General features: G+C 37.2%; 1 protein-coding gene and 1 pseudogene across 36 annotated transcripts; both read right to left on the bottom strand.

Moving 5' to 3' along the window:
• Positions 1–556: 556 nt before the first annotated feature.
• LOC114290063 (uncharacterized) lies at positions 557–21,842 on the bottom strand. 35 transcript variants are annotated; one of them, XM_082882909.1, is made up of 10 exons: positions 21,592–21,713; positions 20,157–20,202; positions 17,368–17,480; positions 16,783–16,862; positions 5,547–5,696; positions 4,488–5,231; positions 3,594–3,997; positions 2,239–2,340; positions 1,979–2,113; positions 557–834 (listed from the first exon to the last, which is right to left on the bottom strand). In XM_082882909.1, the coding sequence occupies exons 5-10, from the start codon at positions 5,641–5,643 to the stop codon at positions 685–687; spliced, it is 1,632 nt and encodes a 543-aa protein (XP_082739035.1). In that variant the 5' UTR covers positions 5,644–5,696; positions 16,783–16,862; positions 17,368–17,480; positions 20,157–20,202; positions 21,592–21,713; the 3' UTR covers positions 557–684. The 35 variants fall into 35 exon arrangements, with proteins under 35 accessions (XP_082739035.1, XP_082739022.1, XP_082739026.1 ...); XM_082882896.1 differs by lacking the exon at positions 20,157–20,202 and having other exon boundaries at positions 3,594–4,003; positions 17,350–17,480; positions 21,592–21,729; XM_082882900.1 differs by lacking the exon at positions 20,157–20,202 and having other exon boundaries at positions 17,350–17,480; positions 21,592–21,729.
• Positions 12,731–13,931, bottom strand: LOC145797007 (actin-1 pseudogene; annotated as a pseudogene). Its single transcript, XR_014337891.1, has one exon. The product of XR_014337891.1 is annotated as an actin-1 pseudogene (transcript).
• Positions 21,843–22,194: the final 352 nt, after the last annotated feature.

Below are 22,194 nucleotides of genomic sequence, written 5' to 3'. Positions count from 1 at the left end.
TCAGTTTATTCTTTGAATGGGGCAGGAGATGCTTAATTTATAAGTCAGAAATCAGTTTATGTTCATAGTTATAAGTTATAAACTGTTTCGGCATAAGCTATAAGCACTTCTCCACAGCTCTACCAAACAGGGCCAATCCTTCTCAACTAGTCACTGAATATATCACTATAGTCTCATCAATTTTGAAATAGTACGGTTGGTAAATTCTACTCACTCAACAAAAACACCTCATTACACTCGTCTCATCTATCAAATTAAACCCTAATCCAAAATTCAAAATTTTCATTCTATCGCTGCACGAGCTTGGAACTTTTGCAGAACTTCATGAATAGGACAACCAGTGTTTTTGTGAATTACACTTTTAAGGTTTGTATACATATAGTAAGCAACAATGATAATAATAAAATTTAAGACAAGTAATTTGATCTATATTACCTTCTTCAAATTTGGCCATTCAAAAAGCCAGTCTTGGACCCTTGCCGAAGCAGGAGGCAGTCTTCTTCGGAATTGAAGTTGCCAAACTATTCAATTTGAATGCTATAAGAAAGCAATGCAATGATATTAACAGAGTTCATTAATATATATATAATTTGCACAATTCCTATTTAGAGAAAATGCTTCCATATATATATATACAAGAATATAAAGAGAAAAGACTTCAATCAAAAGTCAGTCTATGTGGATTTATTCCTCCTTTAAAGAATCTGTAAGAGCAGGAGCCTTGCAGATAGGGCAGACTTTCTTCACCAGCAACCACTCCCTAATGCATCTCACATGGTATTCGTGTCCACAGTTCTTCATAGTTCCAATTTCCTCCTCATTAGCATACTCTTCCTGCCAAATACAATACCAAACACGCGAGCGCACACACGAAAAGAAAGAAAAAAGAAGCTGAGTTAGTTGCTTCTCTCCTATGGAGAGATATTATTATTATTATTATTATTATTATTATATATATATATTTGAAAAGTATCCTATGGAGAGACATTCTGAGAACTCGAAAGAAAAAAAAAAGAAAAAAAAAAGAAACAGATGGCAGACGGAGATCAACCTCTCTGTTGGGAAAATTATGTGGTTGATGATAAATCTGGGCGCCTGTGCACAACTATTTTTTTTTTTTGAGCCATCTCTCATGAAAGGGTTCTCCAAAATGGATTATATTGTAGTATTTATTCAGGTATTAAACTGCCAGGTTCAAATAGGCCATCTTATGATGCCAATGATGACCTACCATTGAATTCCCAAATTCCACAAAATTCAAATGTTTACCATTAGCACTGTGTTTGGATTTGTGGAGGGAAAAGAAATGAAAAGGGAAACATGAAAAAAATATAAGCTGAACTCTTTTTACTTTTTCCATTGCATTTCTTTTCCCTCCACAAATTCAAGATCCAAACATAAATGTGTTTTTATAATGAAGACATTTCAGTTTCCTCCGGTCCAATTTATCTATTAACGATTTATAAATTCTCCCCAGGTTCAATTTATATATTGTCCCTCACAAATGATTTGAGTGGTACCTTAGTTGTGACTTGGGGCTTTGTACAACTGAGTTTCTATTTAAAAAAGCTTTTGGGTATATATAATCAGGCCAATATATACACCTCCTACATTACATGAAAATATCAGAACCTGACAATATATGGAAGACAGCTAAGAAATATATGGAATTTTTTATCTAAAAATATCCAAGAAATTACTTAATTCAGTAATTCCAATGCAATTCCAGATCCTATATTCATCTGATCAGCATATATTATGTATACATTCACTTCTCTCTACAGTAGATATGGTAAGGTTCAGAAATCTCAACATATCTAACAATCTAAAGAGGGTGACTAAAATGTAAGTTTCCATGCATGCACCATTTGGCATATTATAATAATCATAAACCTGTTCTTTGAATGTTGGATCTGAACCACAGTTGAAATCTATTCCCTTGAGGGTCTAAAGCGGCAAGACAAAACAATCTACTTACAATACAGATGGCACAGCTTCCTTCTCCACGATCTTGATCTGAAGAATACACTGTTTCAGTTAAACACCTTGAAATCATATCTTCAGACAAGCCAGTACTAACATTCCCCATCCTTTCCCCTAGAGCAAGAAGTTCCTATCCAAAGCCAATTTAACATTTGTAAGAGCTGGAGAAGACTATAAACTTACAAAAAGAGGGTAAAAAAAAAACAGTGAGCTGGGATACTTTCACTAAAAGAGATCAGTGTTAAAATTAACAACCTCATAACTCATGTTGTCAATATCTAGCCTCATGTCTCTATATTGATCAAGCAAATTCCGGGAACTGGCATAAAAGGATGAGTGATCCATCATCATGAGATCCTGCAAGGGAAAAAGGATTCGCGTAATTAACTGATCACAACTTTGAGAATTTAAATGGTATCAGGATCCTCTGCCAGAGATGTCATTGCAACGGGTTTACAGTGGTACAACAGTGGTCTATATTTCAAGTTAAAACAAAACATCATTTTAGGGGGTGTGGTTTAAAAAATACGTAGTATTTTATTGTTATTTTACTTCAATTTTAAACTCGAACTGTTGGATTATGTACTTTGCTGACATGGCTTCATGTGGTAAAAAGCACAGCAAGATCATTGCACAAAACCATTGCGGAGAATCCTCCATTAAAATGACACTGTACAGATCCAGATTCCAATAAGCTCCAGCTAAGCACATGCAAATCTTGGTGCATGACGAAGTTTTTGTTTGGATATCTCCAGTAAAAAAAACATCAGATTTGGCTATCTCAGCGTGAGAGCACCCTATAAGGACTAGCTCCTGTCAACTAGTAATGTCAAAAATCCAGAACTGCAGCTAGCGAAAGGGGCGCTTACAAACTCAAGGGCCCTGACAGTTTATTTCGGAAACAATGTGTTAAAAAACCAAATTTGACAATAATTTGATTGGTTTATAACAAACTGTAAAAGACAAGATCAGAAGAAATTCTAAAGTTTTTAACTTAGTTACAATTCCTCAGCCTCATTTAATTAAAAATAGTCATGCTCAACAAAGCACACATTTAATCAAATGAAAAGAAGTAATTACATGATAACTGTTGGCAAGATCAAGGACAATCCAAGAATTCATCCCTGTACATGTCTCAGTACTGATCTAAGATCTCAAAAAATAAAAATAATTACGATTGGCCATAATAGATTGAGATCGATGATCATTTATTTCTAGGCTTCATATGCAGTTCCATAAAAAGAATATCTTCATTACAACCTTTGCCCTACCTAACACAGGCAAGGCCGTGATTGCACAACCAAGCTCACTATATGATGCCCTTTGAACTGGAATCGAACCCAGAAGTCAATGAGAATGTCCTCGTAACATAGCTATTAGCTATTGAATCAACCATCTAGTCAGCTCATGGGGAGCAATCCAATAATAAGATGGCAAAGTTTGAAGTACTAGTAATCACATCATCAGATCAAGACTGGAAAATCTCTGAATTGGGACCCTACAACTCAGGATCTTCTCAGCCTCCTACCACACGACATATCCATTGAGTTAACTAGATCATGATCACTCAAGTTTAGCACAAGAATTACAAGAGAGAGAAAATTACACACCTCAGATCCAATTCTGTCATGGGAATCCACAATACTAGAAATTGATTGGAATCTCTCAATAGCTATCCTCGGTCTTCCATTCCTGTGGCTGTTGCGCCATCCTCCAGAAAATGGTCTCGAATACCCAGAAGAGTAAGTTTCTGAGAATGACCGCAGACTATTTTCTGTAGGAGCTGCTTCATGTCCCAACCGAGCATAGCTTGGACCAGCCCTATATGAAGGTATTGATCTCTGTGAATGACTAGCACGGCCTTCCCTTGCACCCTGAATGGGGGGAGCATGAAGATAGTGCGAAGACGAAACAAGATTTCTGCTTGAAACAGTATCAGAGTGGCAGCCACCAATCTGCGTCCCACTTCCTGTCACAAGAAGCTGGTTGCTCTCATTGCTCAAGCCATTGGTACCTTCAGCTTTGCCAAACATCTCACTTAGAAATAATTTACAAATCAAGAGCAAAAACAATATAAAATCGACCCTTTAATAATTAATAATATTGTGAGATTATCTGATACTAATTAATTTATAGGACTATAAAATCTTAACCTTTTCTTTGAAATTTATGAACAGGAAAAACTAGTTAATGATTATAAAATTTTCAGCCTAATAATAGGACATGAAAGTATAGTTTTAAAGTTCATGTCTTTTTTCCCCTCAATATAGGATATGTATATATGTTACTAATAATTCTTATATAATGCACATGCATGCACAATTGTATTTTTCAACTCCAGCAATTAATATTATGAAAGGATTTTTTATTTTTTCAAAAAATTTGAGTAATAGAATATTAGTTATCTACCATGCAGCTAAATTTGTTACTACACAAAATTTTAATTAATAGAGATTATTAACTTACAAAACATTAGTTACTAGATGGCCAACTGTAGCTCATACCTGACGTTTGAATCATTCCATGAGCAGGATGAGACAGAGTATTGAAGTTCCACTGTTGAGTGGTTCCATCAGAATTCATATTTGTAAGGTCTGTTGCTCCATGGTAATTTGATGGATGAGTTGTTGAATTGTAATGATGAGAAGAATAGCTGGGTAAATGAGTTTGCATTGGGTTAGCTTCCAAATCAAGTCTAGATCGGCTTCTCACATTCCTTAATGAATCTTCACCGGAAATTGAGAGGCTACCACCACCGTAATGAGGTAAGCCAATCTGACCAAAAGGGATGTTTTGATGATTAGAGGTTGGTTTTTCCTGTGGCAACTCAGAAGAACTAGAGGAACTTCCTGCACCATAGAATCTGCTTGTGCTACCTCTTTCACAGGCTACAGAAATGCCTGGACTTTTTCTTTTAAATGGAACCCTTACACTGCCTGTTACAGAATCTAGTAGACCATGCTCATTTTCATGAATATTGCATCTGTCGTTGTAATTAGAATGTGCCTGGCCAGAATTATTCTCTGGGGTCAGATACAAGTTTCCAGCAGCTGATGGCTGAGGGAAGGGAACATAAGACGGGCCTGAAAAAGCTGGTTGGAAATGTGATACTTCCATGCTGAAACTTGAAGAAGGATACTCATTTGCTCTGCTTTCTGAATTCCATGGAGAAGCACAGTGCACTCCTCCCCTTAACATATTGTCCATTGGATAAACCAAAGAACCATTTTCTGGAGCAACAGCCCTTCCTGAAATAGAAATTTCATGAGCAACAAGTTTTGTGGCAAACGGATCAATTTAAAAAGAGGCCAAATGGAGGTCCAATGCAGTTTAAATGGCATCTTAGCAAATTCAGACCTTGGTATAATTGATTATCTAAAATTCTGTATTATAAACATGGCCGAACATCAATAAGAGGGCAGTCCTTTTTTATTATCTTTTTCATATAATACCCAAAAATTTTGACTCCAGTAGCATGCATGTTGGCAGCATTACCTTGCCTGTTGGTGTCTGGTAGTAGAAGCTTTTAATGAAAATATAAACAAGGTGTGAAGATCCAGTACCCATATGAATGTAAGGCTGTTCTGAAGTTAAATGATTCCTGTCATGACCTTGTTCCATCTCTGTTCTGAATGAGTTGGGAAAGTGTCTATGCTCCATGGCTCCCTCGATGTAGGATGCTAAACAAGCTCTGGAATCAGGATAGGAACCACCTGCATGTATGGGAAAAGACTTCTGGAAGTTCAGTAGCATAAATGTGTCAAATGTTCAATCAAAAGATGAGATTGGAACATTTCCACTAATTGGTCCCGAGAAGGGATGTTAACTGCAGATGCAATACTTCAACGAAATGAAGAATTTCCCACAAAGAATACTGAATTCCACAACATATATTCCAAATAATCAGAAAATTTTGCAGTAAGTCTATGGAATGCATGAATTTTTTATTTTTTTTTTTTATTTTTTTTCAATCAACAACAAAAAGGATATTGTATTAGAGAATGTGCCGAGGGGGAACCCTTACACAGCCCAAAAAGGAAAGAAAAAGAAAAAGGAACAAGGAAAGAGTACAAGAAAAAAACCCAAATCTCAAATCCAATCCCAAAGATATCTATGACCAACAAATGAATTTCAAACTAGTGCCAAATTCGAAAAAAAATATGATGTCTTCTTCTATCATTGATTTCCGTTTATCTCCTCCCGCCTTTCCAATAATAACAACAGATTTGATATCAACATACTTCCCCTTAAACAGCCTAATGAACTCTTCGGTGGAAATAAAAAAGGTTAACAATTTTTTTCTTCTCACATTGCTCCTTTAAAGCTTCACACACCCTTTTTTTTTTATTGTAAATAAATAAACATTGAGGTCTATTAAGTTCCTTCTCCTTCCTAGAAGACCTTTCCCTCCTTCCCTTCACCTTCTTGCCCTTACCAATGCACCTATCTACATTTGTGAGAAATAAAAGACCTTTGGCATCAATATTGAGTAAATATAATGACATGAGCCCCTTGAATCACGATCCTTCCCAATACCACACCCTATAACAATCCCCTAATTCCCTCCACCTTCTGTGAATAAATAACTTCTCCTTCATGATCCACTTTCAAATTGAACACCATCTCCCCAAATTCATTGCCCATATGTTCCCAAAGACAAACAACCTGAGCCTCCCAACCGCCTAATTACTTCTCCTATCTCCAACATCTCCCTTGACACAAAACCTGCCCATTTTTCCCAAACCTCTGCTCCCCCTCCACTACTACCACACCTTCGCCACATAAATCCTTTTCACCACATTATCCACCTCAACTGAACTGAACCTGTCATCTGGCTTCATAAACCCATCACCTTTTCCTGTTATTGTCTTACCATCTCTGCCTAATAGATTCTGAACCTAACCCCCTCCATCCTATCCACTCTTAGCTTAGAACTTCATAAAACTTCCAAATCCATCTCAGCATCAATGACCACACCTTGAAATAAGACTGCCGCTCTCCCATCCTTAAATTAAAAATAATCAATATCATTCTCACCTAAGACCTTCAATAAATTGTTCGCCCAGAACAATTCCTTGACCTTGCCTACAACTAATCCATCACCAATTACTGATTCCTGCAAGCCTCCATGCTCCATTACCCCTGCCTCCAATGATAAGTCCTGGCTTGAATTCTCTTGACCTTATTATAGCTACCCTCCCCTCCTCTACTGATATTATTGGGTCACCGCAATTGCCTGTACCATCATCCTCTCTCCTACAAAACCACAGAACAGGAAGGAATAGAAGTCAGAGAAGGACCAACAAGAACTGACCCGGGAGATAGTTCCAAACCAATATGATAAGAAGCATGAAATCTAAAACAAATGAAACATAGAAATAATCTTTCAATTGCTTATGTATATATACATAACACATGCATACCAAATTTCTTCTCATTCTTTTTTTTTTTCAGATCCAGGCATTCAACTCTTAAGACACATGAGAAGAAGGGCTTCCTTACATCAAAGGGGAGGGAAAAAAGACACACACACACACAAACGAACAAGGGAAAATGTGGAATTACTGCTTCACCTGACAATAAAACCTTCTTCTAGTGCAGAAACTCAACGAGTTGAGCATTATTTATCACAAATAAATTAATTAAGTATATATAGGAGGATTACAATATTCACAACGAGTGTAAGTATCTCAGCCAAACCTTTGTAAACATGAAGATTGAGATCTTTACCAAATGCTAGGGCTTCCACAGGATGAGACAATTTATGATATTGCTCAAATAGCATGAAACACTGGCAAAGTCTGGTTAAAGCATGATCTAAAAGAAACACACTGCATTGACACTATTATCATAGAGGCAGGAAGGATCCGACATCACTAGCTACATAGGTCAAGACAAATTAAGTAGATTTTAACTATGCTTAAATGTAGGAACACCAGTAAGTAGAAGCATGGAGATTATTGCAACAATGATAAGAAGAAAAGGATGAGTGAAGAAGACAAGCACACTGCCCCCACAAAGTATGAGTGACAAACCAGTAGATTTTAATTTGATAACCTAGATACACTTGAAAATGAAGAACAATTGTAGGCATCCCATGATCTTGTGGAGAAGAGCCAGAAAGAAAGTAAGAACCCCTCCCCTCCCCTCCCCTCCCCCCACCCCTACCCTCAAGAGAGAACAAACAAAAAAAAAAAAAAAGGAAAAAAAAGAAAGAGCGAAACCTTGACAATCTAGTAAATCATAGAAGACCCCCATCCCATTAATGACAATACATCCTTCTGTCAACTCCCCAGAAAATGAAATAAAAGACCACTTGGAAAATGAAACTTTGCCTTTTTCTCCACAAGGTAAAGGACTAAAAAAACCTCCTTCAATACCATATTTCTCCAATTGAATATCCCCCGAACAAAGGAAAAGAGATGATGATGTTGCAACAAGTCTTGCCTTTGTGGTCCAAAATGTAATACCCTAGGTATTACCATTCTCATTATTTGCTATGTTTCCTTATTGTCCATACTTATGCATGTCTTTTGGATGATAAATTATGTGTTAATGGAGCCTGATTATTAATGTGATTACATGAACAAGTTGGTAAGAGGTTTTTCTTGTTTAGAAATTAAAATTCAAAACTAACCTAAAGGATTAATTTTTTTTTTTTTTTTTTTCCGAAGAGCAACAAGCCATTTTATTAAATAAAGAAAGAGATAAATAAGGATTAAGGACATATCCAAAAAGATTACAAATCACAAGCAGCACACCAATTAAAGACGTACATAAGGATTAAGGAAACCCTTTGGATGGATGACAAACCAAAGCCCACAAGGAAGACAAATACAGACTTATCCCATAATCCACTAAGATCTTCACACTTTTCCTAAAAATTCCCTGCATTCATTTCTAATAAAAAAACCCAAAACAAAGCACAAAATACACATGTGCAAAGCACTCGAGCCTTCCTTTTGGATCCAGAACCCCTATAGTCAAGCATAAACATCTAAACACAAGAAGCCGAAGACGCCTAATTCATATCTACCAACTCAAAAAAAAAAAAAAAAAATTGGCATGAAGCCATAGCTATAGGGAAACGCAAAAATAAGTGATCAACAATTTCCTCTTCCCGCAGTACACATAACACACCATTGTGGAAGAAAAAAGCAATTAAGCCTCCTTTTCTGAATCATATCACTAGTGTTGAGTTTTTTATAAGCCAAAGACCATGCAAAAAAAATTAAATTCAAGAGACACAATAGCATCCCAAATCATCTCATGAGGAGCAAAAAAACAGAGTACTTAGATCATCAATTAACACATTGAAAAAAGATTTGCAAGAAAATAAACTAGAGGAACAAATAGTCCTTCTGTTAATGGTATGGGTTTATCAATGTAAAAACAAAATTTTGAGCTAGCATCAAAGAAATTTTGTTTGGTTATCAAAGCTTCTTAAACCTCCACCCACTACATAAACTAAATTTCAAAATGAATAAAGATAGAATGAAACTAGATATGAACCAGGGGAATGTAAACAACAACAGATGACAGTGAACGTAACATTTAATCCTTCAAATTTATCTATGTCATTAATCCTAAAGAACCCGTTCAAACTCTTTTCCAAAAAAAATATCTTCAAACTAGGACTCCAACTTTTATCCCTGGTAAAAATGAACCAAGGCACTGATGTGCCCCCCAGTGCATGAGAAATATCGTCCTCGAGAAGCAAGTCACAACAATAAAACACATCAACACCTTTTTTTTTGAAAAAATATTACAATATTTCTCACTGGAAATTGAACCAAGATCTTAACTAAGCCTGCACTGCATGAAAAATACTATCCCTGAGAAAAGAAAAGAAAAGAAAAGGAAAGGAAAGAAAAAGGTTAAGTATATGACCCCAACAGTTGTCCCACTGAAAATAAAGGAAAAAAAGAAAGAAAATATAAAAGGACGAAGACCTTAAAGGGGGAGCCGATACTTCGTGACACTAGTCAAAAAGAAAAACATAGAGGGGTGAGGACCACAATTCAAACGTTGTGCTACTAAAACCAAAACTGAAAAGAATTGAGAAGATGACTCATGGCAACTTTCTGCTATTTCTAATATATCTACATCACCAGGAAACCCGAAAATTGAAATACCCATATATAGATTGAACCAAAATGTTAACTTGGCCTGCACTGCATATGAAGTACTATCCCTAACAAAAAAAAAAAAAACAAAAAGGATAAGTATCTGTCCCCAGCAGTTGTCTCAATGAAAATATTTAACAAAAAAATAGGGTGGGGGGACAAGAAAAAAAGGAAGGAAAAAGGATGAAGACCACAACAGAAGAATCCACTATTGAGGCATAAAGAGGCGAGGACCAAGGTTTTAAAAAGCGGCCGTTACATAACAGTTTTGGCGGTTGCCACCACCCGTTACGGCCGCTTTTGCAGTGTGATTGAGATTCACAGGTGTGTCGGCCGTAGCGGTCGTAACGGTGCTGTAACAGCCGTAACGGCCTGTTACGCACCGTTACGTAACGGTTCCAAACTGTTTCTTCCGAAAAAACACACAAAAAAAAAAGCTAAAAATGGAGGAAGAGGGATAGAGAGAAGAGAGAAGATAAAGAGAGAAAATGGAGGAGGAAGAGATAGAGAGAGAGAAGAGGGAAGATGAAGAACATGTTATTAATTTGTTGAAACTGTAAGACCTATGCTATTCTATTCAGCTGCTATCACTAAACCATTTTGTTTGTGTGTGTCTATCTATATATTGTTTGAAAATAATAATAATAATAATAATAATAATAATAATAATAATAATAAGTGTGGTCATTATCTATTTGGCTTGGTTAAAATATGTATATATATATATATTTAGCCTCTTATTTATTCTCTTACTTTTGTCATTGTTTATCTTATGTATAATAGTTAGTGATTGATTTTTTGTATAATATAAAGTCATTAATTATTAAAATAAAATGTAAAAAACTCAGTTTATAGTGATTTAAAAATATGAAATATATTGCATCATACTTAATGTAAAATATATTGATAGAGATAAATTGTATGTATTATTGATTGATTGTATTTTGATATCTATTACAATGATTCATGATTCCTATATATAGAAGAGGGTGAGTGTGTAGTAGGTAAGGAGTAGGTGAAGTGGAGGTGTGTAGTGGGTTAGGTTTAGTGGAGTAGGTGAGGTGGTAGTGGTGTAGTGGGTTAGGTTTAGTGGAGTAGGTTTAAGTGGGTGAAGTAGGTGGAGAGTAGATGAATTTTAACAGCCCCCCGCAAACTCAACGGGGATAGGAACTAACCAACTTGAGTTTGGAGAGAGTAACAAAACAAGAAAATACATAAAAATAAAAGAGGATAAGAGACACTGTATGGTCGTGTCAGACCATTGGTGAAGACACTGGATGGTGGTGTCATAACGTTGTAGAGGTCACTGTATGGGGGTGTCATAACCATGTAGAGGACATTGTATGGTGGTGTCATAACGGTGTAGAGGACACTGGATGGCGGTGTCAGACCGATGTAGAAGACAGTTTATGGGGTCATGTCGGACCGTTGTAGAAGATAGTTTACAGGGTCATGTCGGACCGTTGTAACAGACACTGTTGTGACAGTTGTTGTGACAGTTTACGGAGTCTTGCTGGACCCTTGTAGAAACTAACCGGAATCAATGTCGGGACAGTTTACAGAGTCTTGTCGGACCCTTGAAGGAGCTAACCGGAATCAATGTCGGGACAGTTTACAGAGTCTTGTCGGACCCTTGAAGGAGCTAACCGGAATCAATGTCGGGACAGTTTACAGAGTCTTGTCGGACCCCTAAAAAGTCGCACCCTCAAAAGGTGTGCCCAATCTTTCAAAAGGCGTGCCATCAAAAGGCGTGCCCAATCCATAAAAAGGCGTGCCATCAAAAGGCGAGCCCAAGTCATAAAAAGATGTGCCGGACATGATGGCGAGGCACGTGAGTGCCTTGGCTGGCGCGCCCGTTTGTCGTCTGGCGTCAAGTGGCGCGCGATACGCGTGGCTGCCTCGCTATTTAACCAAGGTTGATGCTGAGGCTGAGGCAGACAAAAAACTTCTGAAAATCCTCTGAAAAAACTCTTCCTTGGCTGAGAGAGAAACTCTGTAATACTCTGTATCCAACCCTTCTCGGAAACACTCAGCAACCCAAAAAACATGGCCTCTTCTTCCCGTTCAGCTACCCAGAATATGGCCTCTTCATCCCGTGGTCTACTCACTCTCTTTCCTGACCTCAATGAGTCAACAAGAGAGAGAACTGGTGCGGTGGCCAGTGAACCTCAACCAAACACCTCTGGTTTTGCTCCGTTGAACTTTCCGATGCGGTCGGTGGAGCAAAAAATGGCGGTGCAAACTGATATTGAGGCCAATTAGTATACTCTGAAGTCATGTGTGGAAACCATGACTGCGGTCACAAACTTGTCGCACCGGCTGCAGAGCAGGACAAATGAGGTGCAACAGTTAAACTCCTAGCTGGCTCTGCTCCAACGCATGTATAAGGATGCGCGAGCAGAGATAAGTGTGCTAAAGACAGAAAATAAGGAGCTGAAGCGGAAGGCCACCGTGATGTTCCGATTCGGAGGTCCGCCATATGCTGCAGTGGAGGAGCAGGGAATAGTGATCGTGCCCAGTGGAGTGGGAAACACGGAGGCAACACCGTCAAGGGCCGCCCAGGATGGAGGCAAGAAGAAGCGACCCGCAGCAGAGTAGAGAAGAAAAATCCCACGGTGTGGTTGTGTTTTTTTTTTTTTTTTTTTTTTTTTTTTTTTTTTGTAAAATGGTGAACGGGGTGAGCCCCGACATGAATAAAAGGAGTTTGGTGTGCAAGTCGTCGTCGGCTTCTTTTTTTTTTTTTTTGGTGCAAATCGGATGGCAAGAATGACACAATAGGGAGCATAAATAATAATAGAAAAAAGATTAAAATTAAAAAGAAAAATAAATAAAAATAATAAGAATAATATATATATATATTTTTTTTTTTGGGGGATTTTTTTTTTTTTTTTTTTTGTATTTTTTTTTTTTTTTTTTTAGTAATAAGAATAATAATAATAATATATTAAAGGGAAAAGAAGGTGCGCTGGTGGTGGGTTGGAAAGTGAAAAATTGAGAGAGACAGAGTGGGGTACAACATGATGATGTTGGGTCCATGGAATGGAGAGAGATTCGAAAAATGTGAGTGGTGTGGGTCTTTAGAGAGAGAAACCGTGTCTCCCCCCTCCTCCAATGGGTGTGTGTGTATGAATCTGCTGGGTGTAAAGGTCCTACCCGTGGGTGTGTGTGTATGAATCTGCTGGCTGACACCATCACCAGAGTCCATCACCAGAGTCCAGCACAATACCAGTTGTACGACCACTAGCATACAGGGAAAGAACAGCCTGAATAGCAACATACATAGCAGGAGTGTTGAAGGTCTCAAACATGATTTGGGTCATCTTCTCCCGGTTAGCCTTGGGGTTGAGAGGTGCTTCAGTCAGGAGAACAGGGTGCTCTTCTGGAGCAACACGGAGCTCATTGTAGAAGGTGGGATGCCAGAGCTTCTCCATGTCATCCCAGTTGCTCACAATATCGTGCTCAATTGGGTATTTCAAAGTTAAGATACCACGCTTGGATTGAGCCTCGTCTCCAACATATGCATCTTTGTGGCCCATGCCAACCATCACACCAGTGTGACGTGGGCGACCGACAATACTAGGGAATACAGCCCTTGGAGCATCATCTCCAGCAAATCCAGCCTTAACCATTCCAGTTCCATTATCACATACGAGGGGCTGAATATCCTCGCTGTCTGCCATCCTATACTACCTCCTTTTGGGAAACCTTGCAATGAGAGAGAGAAGGGATGTCTTGGGTGGAGTCACCACAGAGAAAGAAATTAGTGACGAGGAAGATGAGAAAACAAAGAAAGAAGAGTTTCTGGTATGTGTTTGTGATATGTGTTGAAAAAACTCCCGCGGGCAGCGAAGGCAAGGTTGCCGGCCGGCTGCCCGCCGGAAAGAAAGGAGTATAGGCCTAAATCTTAGAGCTCTGATACCATGTAAAATATATTGATAGAGATAAATTGTATGTATTATTGATTGATTGTATTTTGATATCTATTACAATGATTCATGATTCCTATATATAGAAGAGGGTGAGTGTGTAGTAGGTAAGGAGTAGGTGAAGTGGAGGTGTGTAGTGGGTTAGGTTTAGTGGAGTAGGTGAGGTGGTAGTGGTTAGTGGAGTAGGTGAGGTGGTAGTGGTGTAGTGGGTTAGGTTTAGTGGAGTAGGTTTAAGTGGGTGAAGTAGGTGGAGAGTAGATGAATTTTAACACTTAAAAATTTATAAAAATTGATCAATATTTATTGTTAACCCAATAAATATAATCATGGAAAAAAAATATGCGTATCGGTAAGTTTTTTTCAAATTGTGCGAAAAATAAAAAAATTCACGGTTCCGGTTACCGCAACCGTTACACTACGGCCTTTATACCCCGCAACCGCAACCGCGTCACCGCCACCGTTACGGCGACCGCAACCGCTTTTCAGAACCTTGGCGAGGACTGATGACTGAGGACCTTATATGAAAGTTATAGCACCAAGATGTTTTTCTATTACAGCAACTTCATATAAATTTAATCCAGCTACTGCATGATTAACACCAACTTCTTTCCTCGCAAGAATGTATTTCAGTCAAGTGCATTGCCTAGGGCTGGGGGGGGCCTAGTGCGACTCCAGATCGAGGATTGTTGTACCTTGCATGAGAGAGAGGTTCCCATCATAGGTCCAAATTAAGAAGAAGGAATAGGTGGCTGGCATTGAGAGCCTTTTCGCCATCATTGCGAGATGTTTTTTTTTTCTTTTTTTTTTTCAGGGATGGAAAGTCAGATGAATAGTTGAAAATAAAGAAAGAACAAGAAAGAATGAAGCAAAATGCTGAAGACCTCAACCAAAGAATCATCTATTGAAACAAAGTTCATAGAAGGGGGATGCAATATTTTGTGACACTAGTTAAAGGAAACATAAAGGGATGAGGACCTTATAAGAAGGTTGTACTTCTAAAACCAAAGTTGCAAAAGAATTGAGAGGAGTTGATACATGGTTACTTTCTGTGATCTAACATATCTACATCGCTAGGACACGCGAAAATTGAAATAAACCCAAACGATAACATCAATTACTTTAATCTCCATCATTCTGCAACTTGGCATTAAAATCAATGGCCTAAATCCAGTCATTAGTAACCTGGTTTCAACATAAGATTGTAACTAACCAAACTCAAAAACTTGTCAATATAAAACTGATATCAATATTAACTAAAATTGTCAATTCAGATATGCTGTTGCTTTACATTCAAGGTTTCTTAGTGAAATGTACATATTAAAAGCTACAAAATCATCTACAACACTTGAAATAGCCTGCCTCTCAGGATTACAGCGAACATCCACTCCTCCAGGATATCCCAATTTGATAACATGGATACTATGAAGTTTGTTCCTTGTCAGAAGCATTATTACCAGACAGTTTGAGATTGGAGTGCTTGATGAAACAAATCCAGATGCTGAAACAACTTTATGAAGTACGCAAAGTGGAAACGTCAACTGGCTAACTGAAGCTTCAAAGGCAAGTGGTAGATGACCAATAAACAGGAAGGGCAACAGCCAATTGAGTTTGCAGAACTAGCAAAACAAAGAGCTAGATGAACTAATCCATGAAGGAATCTAGTTCATCCACTTGATAATTTCTTATGTCTTTACTCATGGCATAAACCAAAGACAAACTTTCACTCAGCAGCATTAAATGGGTAAGTTCTATTCATTTTCACCAGACTTGAAGAAAACAGACATTCTATCTTGCTCAATTTCCTTACTCCAGCATTTCAGTGGAAATTTTTTAAGAACAAATAAAAATCAAATCTCTCTTCTCCACACTGACTAACTTATTATCTTCTTGCATGATATTACATATTGCAATTTTGGCTTACATACTAACCCCCTTCTCCCCATCAGTAAGTTAAAACTATCTCTCTTGTTGAAAGCTCAACGCAATTATTAAATTTCCACCATTCACTGATTTATGGTGAATGCTTACTCCAGAAGTATACCAACTTATGATGAAACACCAAAAAGGACTTTATCATCATTGTAAATGACTTCGATTTTCAGAGCATTGGTTACTCCAATGTTGTGCAATAAGATTCATAAAACTAGCAGAATATAATATACTATAATCTCTTTGAAGAGATTTAATCAGAAAATCCTTGGCTGAACCCAACTTCAAAATTGGCACTAATGGCATCAAGATTTCCAAGGCACCTCCGCTACCAAAATATTCGAGAAGTTAATTTGTAAAGGCCGTCAATATGCTTTATATAAAAGAAGCTGAACCCCACCCCCCCCCCCCCCCCCCCCCCCCAACCAGATATCAAAGGTCAAGGTCCTAATGAATCATTACATAATGGGAAAAATCACCATTTCAGCAATGGCATTTTTGCAATAAAATGAAATACAGTAACAATCCATAACCCATATCATCTCAGTACTGCACACTAGAATGCTCATACTACCCAGTGATAGGCACCTTCCTGCATAGACTACTTCTAAGGCCAAAGGATCCTGAGAACGAACGGCACGTCATAGGAGTGCAATATCAAGAACCACCCCTGGAGTAACATGGTCATATGTCATTGCGATGTTCAATGTGAACACAGATCTATATGATACTTCGGCAAATTGGAAAATGAAATCTCTAGAAATGAACTATAGTTTGCTCTCCCAGTTCAAAAGTCGATTACTAGCACACAATTGCACCTGTTCATATATTATGAATCTTGAACATAAGATTCAAAAATAAGAATCCTTCTTCTGGTGGTCAGAGAAATCAAAAGTGCCTGCAATGCAATATCATTTACGAATTCAGATGAACTGCGAAAAATGAAAGGCTGACTAGCTATCTACCAAATGTGGCTCCTAAAAATTGCTAGTGACAATTTCTCACCAGAATATTATTAAATGAATATAAACAAACGCCCTGAAGTGAGATGATATTCTCCCGTTACCTGACCTTCCATTAATGTCTTCTATGATAATTTTAGTCTGTTGGGTAACAACAGTTTTAATAGAACTAAAAAACTGAATGCTACGGAGTGAAGAGATTTAGATTGTTTTAAAAGACCTGTAAGAAGAGACTTAGATCCTTGATGGTAAATGAGAAATTCAATGCTAAAGAAGAGCAACAGATGCTACACAGAAGCAGTTAAAACTTGGAAAAGGTGAATGAATGAAACCTGTTCAGAGGAATATAAGTACTCCATATATATATATATAGAGAGAGAGAGAGAGGGGAGAGAGCTCATCTAATGACAACATCTAACTCACCTGAAGTCTCTCACCTACCTGTTCATGCTGACAACCCACAGTCTAGTAAGTTCAAGGCAACGGTTGTTTGAACATGTCTCAAACAAGTGACATGCAGAAAGAAGAAAGATATACCATCAATATACCTGCACCTGCATAACAGAAACCAACTAAACATAGAAGTACAAGGAAATTGATGACAGCATAAGCATATTGCTACCTCCAAATGTTTTCTCCTGGGACCCTTCATAAGATGCAATGATGACACAAAGCAAGCACGATGTGAATTAATGTCGACTAGTACAGCTACAAATGTGTCCCAGTACCATTTCTCAATAAACCCACACAACCAAGGCAGACTTTGATGTGAATGATTCTTCAATTTTCTAGTATCAAAATCCCCTGTACCTTAAGCTATGCAGCTAAAGATACTCTAGCAAGGTTGCAAACCAAAATCACTTTACACTATCTAAAGCTTTTGAGTGTTCTTAATTAAAATAGAAAAAGGGGAAAAAACTAATGGTATTAATTGTCACATGAACAAGAGCATTTCTATGAGGAGTAAATGTAACTGCTACAGTTAAGCAGCGGGTGCTAAAGTGAGACTTGTGCAGATTGTGGGGTACTTATTTTTCAAAAACATATTTTATATGCGTCTCATCAAACACAATATGCTTTTCCAATTATGTCCACATTGCTGTACAAGATAATGGGTGACCACATTTATGCAATAGTACCTGTCTTGAACCAGAATTTGTTCTTTTGTAAATAAAACATAGGTTTATATCCACAAAAAAAATCTCTGTAGCCAGTACATTAATATGGAAGCTGCATGGGTTCACTTCACCTAGATAACCTGAGAAACCAGTTATATAAATGGCCTCCATGATTTTGCAGATGCATTTAATGCATTTGAGATGAGTTTTGATGCAGAAAATGTAAAAGGTTTCTCCTTTAGCTTTCTTTCTTAAATACTAGGAGGCGGCAAACTCAACCCAAACAAATCAATCCGCCCAATTACACCCATTTAAAACCTGTATAAGCCCATCCAAATTCATAATGGGTTTAATTGGGCTGTTCCTAGTGAACCCAATTAATTGGGTTTAAATGGGTTGGACATGGGTACCCATTTAAATGGGTATTACTTCCTCCACCACCACCACAGCCACCTCCACTCCACGCTTTACCACCACTGCTGTTGCTACTCTACCTCCACCAACACCAATTATTGCAAAGTTGTTTCGGATGCTTCCATGATTATCATAAATAGCTCGCTAAATTTTTCATTCACAGCACTGAGGAAACCAAAAAAATAGGTCACTGATTATAAAATAAAATAAATAAGTGGGAAAAGACATTTGAGTTATGAGATAGTACAGAACTTATCCAGGGCAGGATTTCTATGAGATGCTATATGAGTTGATAAATTCATAATAATAATTTTAAAATCTTTTAGTTTTTTTTTTTTTCTTTTTTTTTTTTGATAAATAAAAATCATTTAGTCCTTAAAAGTTACTGAAAAACAAAATTATACATTTTTTAGCTGCTTTCCTTTTTTATGCATTTGATTCAAAAGAAAAATACCAGCAGTTCAGTTGATTTTGAAAATGACCGTAGAGAAATCAAAGAGTTCTGAACAAATTTCTATGACCTAAAACAATTTACCACCACCATGGCGGCCAATCCCACTACCATCACCATCACTCACCCCCACCACCATTGGAAAAAGAGTTCTATAAATTAAATGGGTTTGTCAGGTTGCTATGTCCAACCCGTACCCAATTCAACCCAACCGCTTAAATCCATTTATTAAATGGCTAGGCTTGGGTTGGATTGCTTTATCACACAACCCATTTTAACCTGCCCAAACCCACCCGAACTGCTTGTTTGCCACCTCTATTAAATATCTTGTGTGGCTCAATTCAACAACTTAGACATTAATTCAACTTAGAAGTTACTTGAGATGACTCTTAGAGACACTCAACCTAAGAAGCATAGACACTTTAAGAAGTAACATGTCGGAGTCACCGACAAGACACGACACTCTTCGAACACTTCCCAATACTTAGACACACATGAAATACATTACAAGTTTGAATAATCAACTTAAAATGCAATAACAAAACAAAAACAATGTAAATCTATACCTATTTTCCTCTTTTAAACTTTAAAAATTATTATATTTAACCTAAATATTCATATATATGACATATAATAATTACTTATCGTAATATATGACATATAATACGTATATAAAATTATATATTTTGCACATGTCTCCCATGTGTCGCATCCTACAGTTTTTAAAGATTTACATGTCTAAGTGTCCGCGTCATGTCACATCCATGCTTATTAGCACTCAACATTACTTAATATTAAAATAGGTGTGTCAACAGATTTTTCAATTATTTGATTATGGTACAAGTTCCAAGTATGAGCAACAATGTATCTTGTGAAAGAATTCAAGCACTCGAGTATATCTTTCATCCTGACTTCTGATTTAGTTCCTGAAGCTCCATTCCAATCCGCATTTTGTGATGCCAGTCAATTTATTTCTTTCCTCTCCAAATATTATAATGCAGCAACAATAATGGTAATCTAAAATAAAATGTCCACTTTAACTGCAAAAAATGTTAATGGGTAACAACATGCCAAATAGGTTAAAGAAAATGACATTAGCAAAGAAAACATAATTTCATAATTTGCATGTATAAAAAAATAATATATAAAAAGAAGCAAAAAAGCGAAGGCTGTGGAATGATAATAGAACAAGGTGAGGGAGAAATACAGAAAATTGAAAACAATCATAAGATAGTTATCTATTAAACCTTAACAAAGGAAGCATGCAATCTTTTTCTTGATCGGTAATCATTTCTGTTCAAATTGTATTTTCAAAGCTGTTAGTTAGACACCATATGAAGGATGTGGTCTGGAAGGGGAACGGTTAGGAAGTTGGCACATAAAAGTTTACTTCAGCTATACAACAATATCAGTTAGCAACAACCAGATGAACCTTAAAATTGAATTGCTGTATTTTTGTATCAGATAGAAGTTTCTATGAGTCCATCAGTGTGCACGTGGCAATTGCAAGCAACAAGCCAATCATTATCATTACTGGTGGTAAGAAAAACTGATGTCAATTCATGAGTCTGGACAACTTGATGTCATTTCACGATATTAAAATTCATCTCTATGCTGATGCACTACCTAAGTTTTTGTTATGGATCCAACCATTGAATGCACCATGAATAGGCAACAAAACCATCCAATTTTCATGAAAATCTAAACACCAAGGATTCTCACATAACTATGTTACTATGTACTTACATTCATAAACAAAGACAGAATTTTTTGTTCCCCCTTTTGGGAAAGGGAGGGAGGGAATGATAAAAGAATAAGAAATTGATTTCTACTACACCAAAGTAATCAGATAAATAAATAAGTTACACTTCTCTCTATTTGCTAAAGCTTCTACAAAGTTAGTTATTAACATGGTATCGGAGCAGGCAAGTCCTATGTTTAAAACCACCACTAACATGGTTACCCGAGCAGGCAAGTCCTATGTTTGAAATCACATACCTGATATACGCAACACATTCACGAGGACGTCACACTCTTATGGGGTCACAGAGGAAGACCGGCCAAAATATAAATTCAAACATGACCATTAAAGAATAAATAAATAAGCTTAAACAAACACAAGCATCATGCCTTGAAAATCAGGCCACTAAAACTCCAATACCTTAATCCCAATCACTAAAAAATTTCTCTATGCAGCATATACAATCTAGATAAAAACTAAAACCAATAGAGAAAGAAGATTTGCTTTTCTACGCCAAATAGGTAAATAATTTCGTGATCAAGTACCATATACGAGCATCAAAGAGTAAATCATTCCACGATCAAGCATCTATATATCACAACGCAAGAACACACAGAAAAATAAACAACAAATTGATCGAGCCAAGAAAGTCAATTCCACCACGAATAAGACACCGTTTGGCAATGGGAATAGCTTTTTCCAGGGTATTTACATTTGAGCAAGGGCATATTTCTGATCACTGCTCTAAAACACAATAAAAACCTAAATTAAAGCATGTATGTATACGATACACAAAATCAATCCACCAACACCACCAACAATAATAATAATAATCAACAACAATTAAAAAAAATTACTTAGAAATAACCGCAATTGAGCAAAATTTGAGAGTTACAAAACAAGAGATCATGAAAAATCGGTGAGTAATTGATCGGACGAACCTTTTGGAGGTCGATGTGAAAGGAGGAGGATCGGAGGGTGAAGGAATATGATGAAAAGTCCTCCGGAGACTGAAGATTGGTAGTTGATGTTTGGCGGAGGAAGTGGAGAAGAAAATGTTGGTAGGTATTGGTTCCAAACAAACTCAATTTATGCTGCTACATGAGTATTTTTTTTTTTTTTCATCTCGAAAAACAAATTAAAAAAAAAAAATTAAGAGGTTCTGAGCTGTTATCACGACCTCCAAAGACCCAGCCCAGTGGTTCGGATCTGCCTGATTTAACTTAATCTATAGGAAGGGACTCGCCACTCCAGAGACCCAGCCCAGTGGTCCGGATCTGCCTGATTTAACTTAATCTATAGGAAGGGACTCGCCACTCCAGAGACCCAGCCCGGTGGTCCAGATCTGCCTAATTTAACCTAATCTATAAGAAGGAACTCGCCACTGAGGCACCAGAGTGCATCACCTGCCCCAACCATGGCCAAAGTTCGATTGGAGTACGACACGACATCTTCGAAGAGAACTATTTTAAAATTACATTGTTCATTCATTCATTATACAAAGATTTAAAATTATATTATATCATTTCATTTATTAATATATT

The sequence above is a fragment of the Camellia sinensis genome, chromosome 8, assembly GCF_055761805.1.
Source record: "Camellia sinensis isolate YWXY chromosome 8, ASM5576180v1, whole genome shotgun sequence".
Lineage (NCBI taxonomy): Eukaryota > Viridiplantae > Streptophyta > Magnoliopsida > Ericales > Theaceae > Camellia > Camellia sinensis.
Note: the sequence above shows the minus strand (reverse complement) of the source record. Positions and strands in the feature narration are given on the sequence as shown.

Bases quoted from the DNA above. Each gene is read 5' to 3' on its own strand.
- LOC114290063 (XM_028233950.2), bottom strand. From the start codon at position 7,120: ATGGAGCATGGAGGCTTGCAGGAATCAGTAATTGGTGATGGATTAGTT. The intron at 2,114-2,238 runs GTTGTTAATTTT...GGCTTTGGATAG, and splicing joins TTGACAACATGAGTTATGAG to GAACTTCTTGCTCTAGGGGA. The intron at 835-1,978 runs GTAAGTAGATTG...TGTATTTGGCAG, and splicing joins GAAGCTGTGCCATCTGTATT to GAAGAGTATGCTAATGAGGA.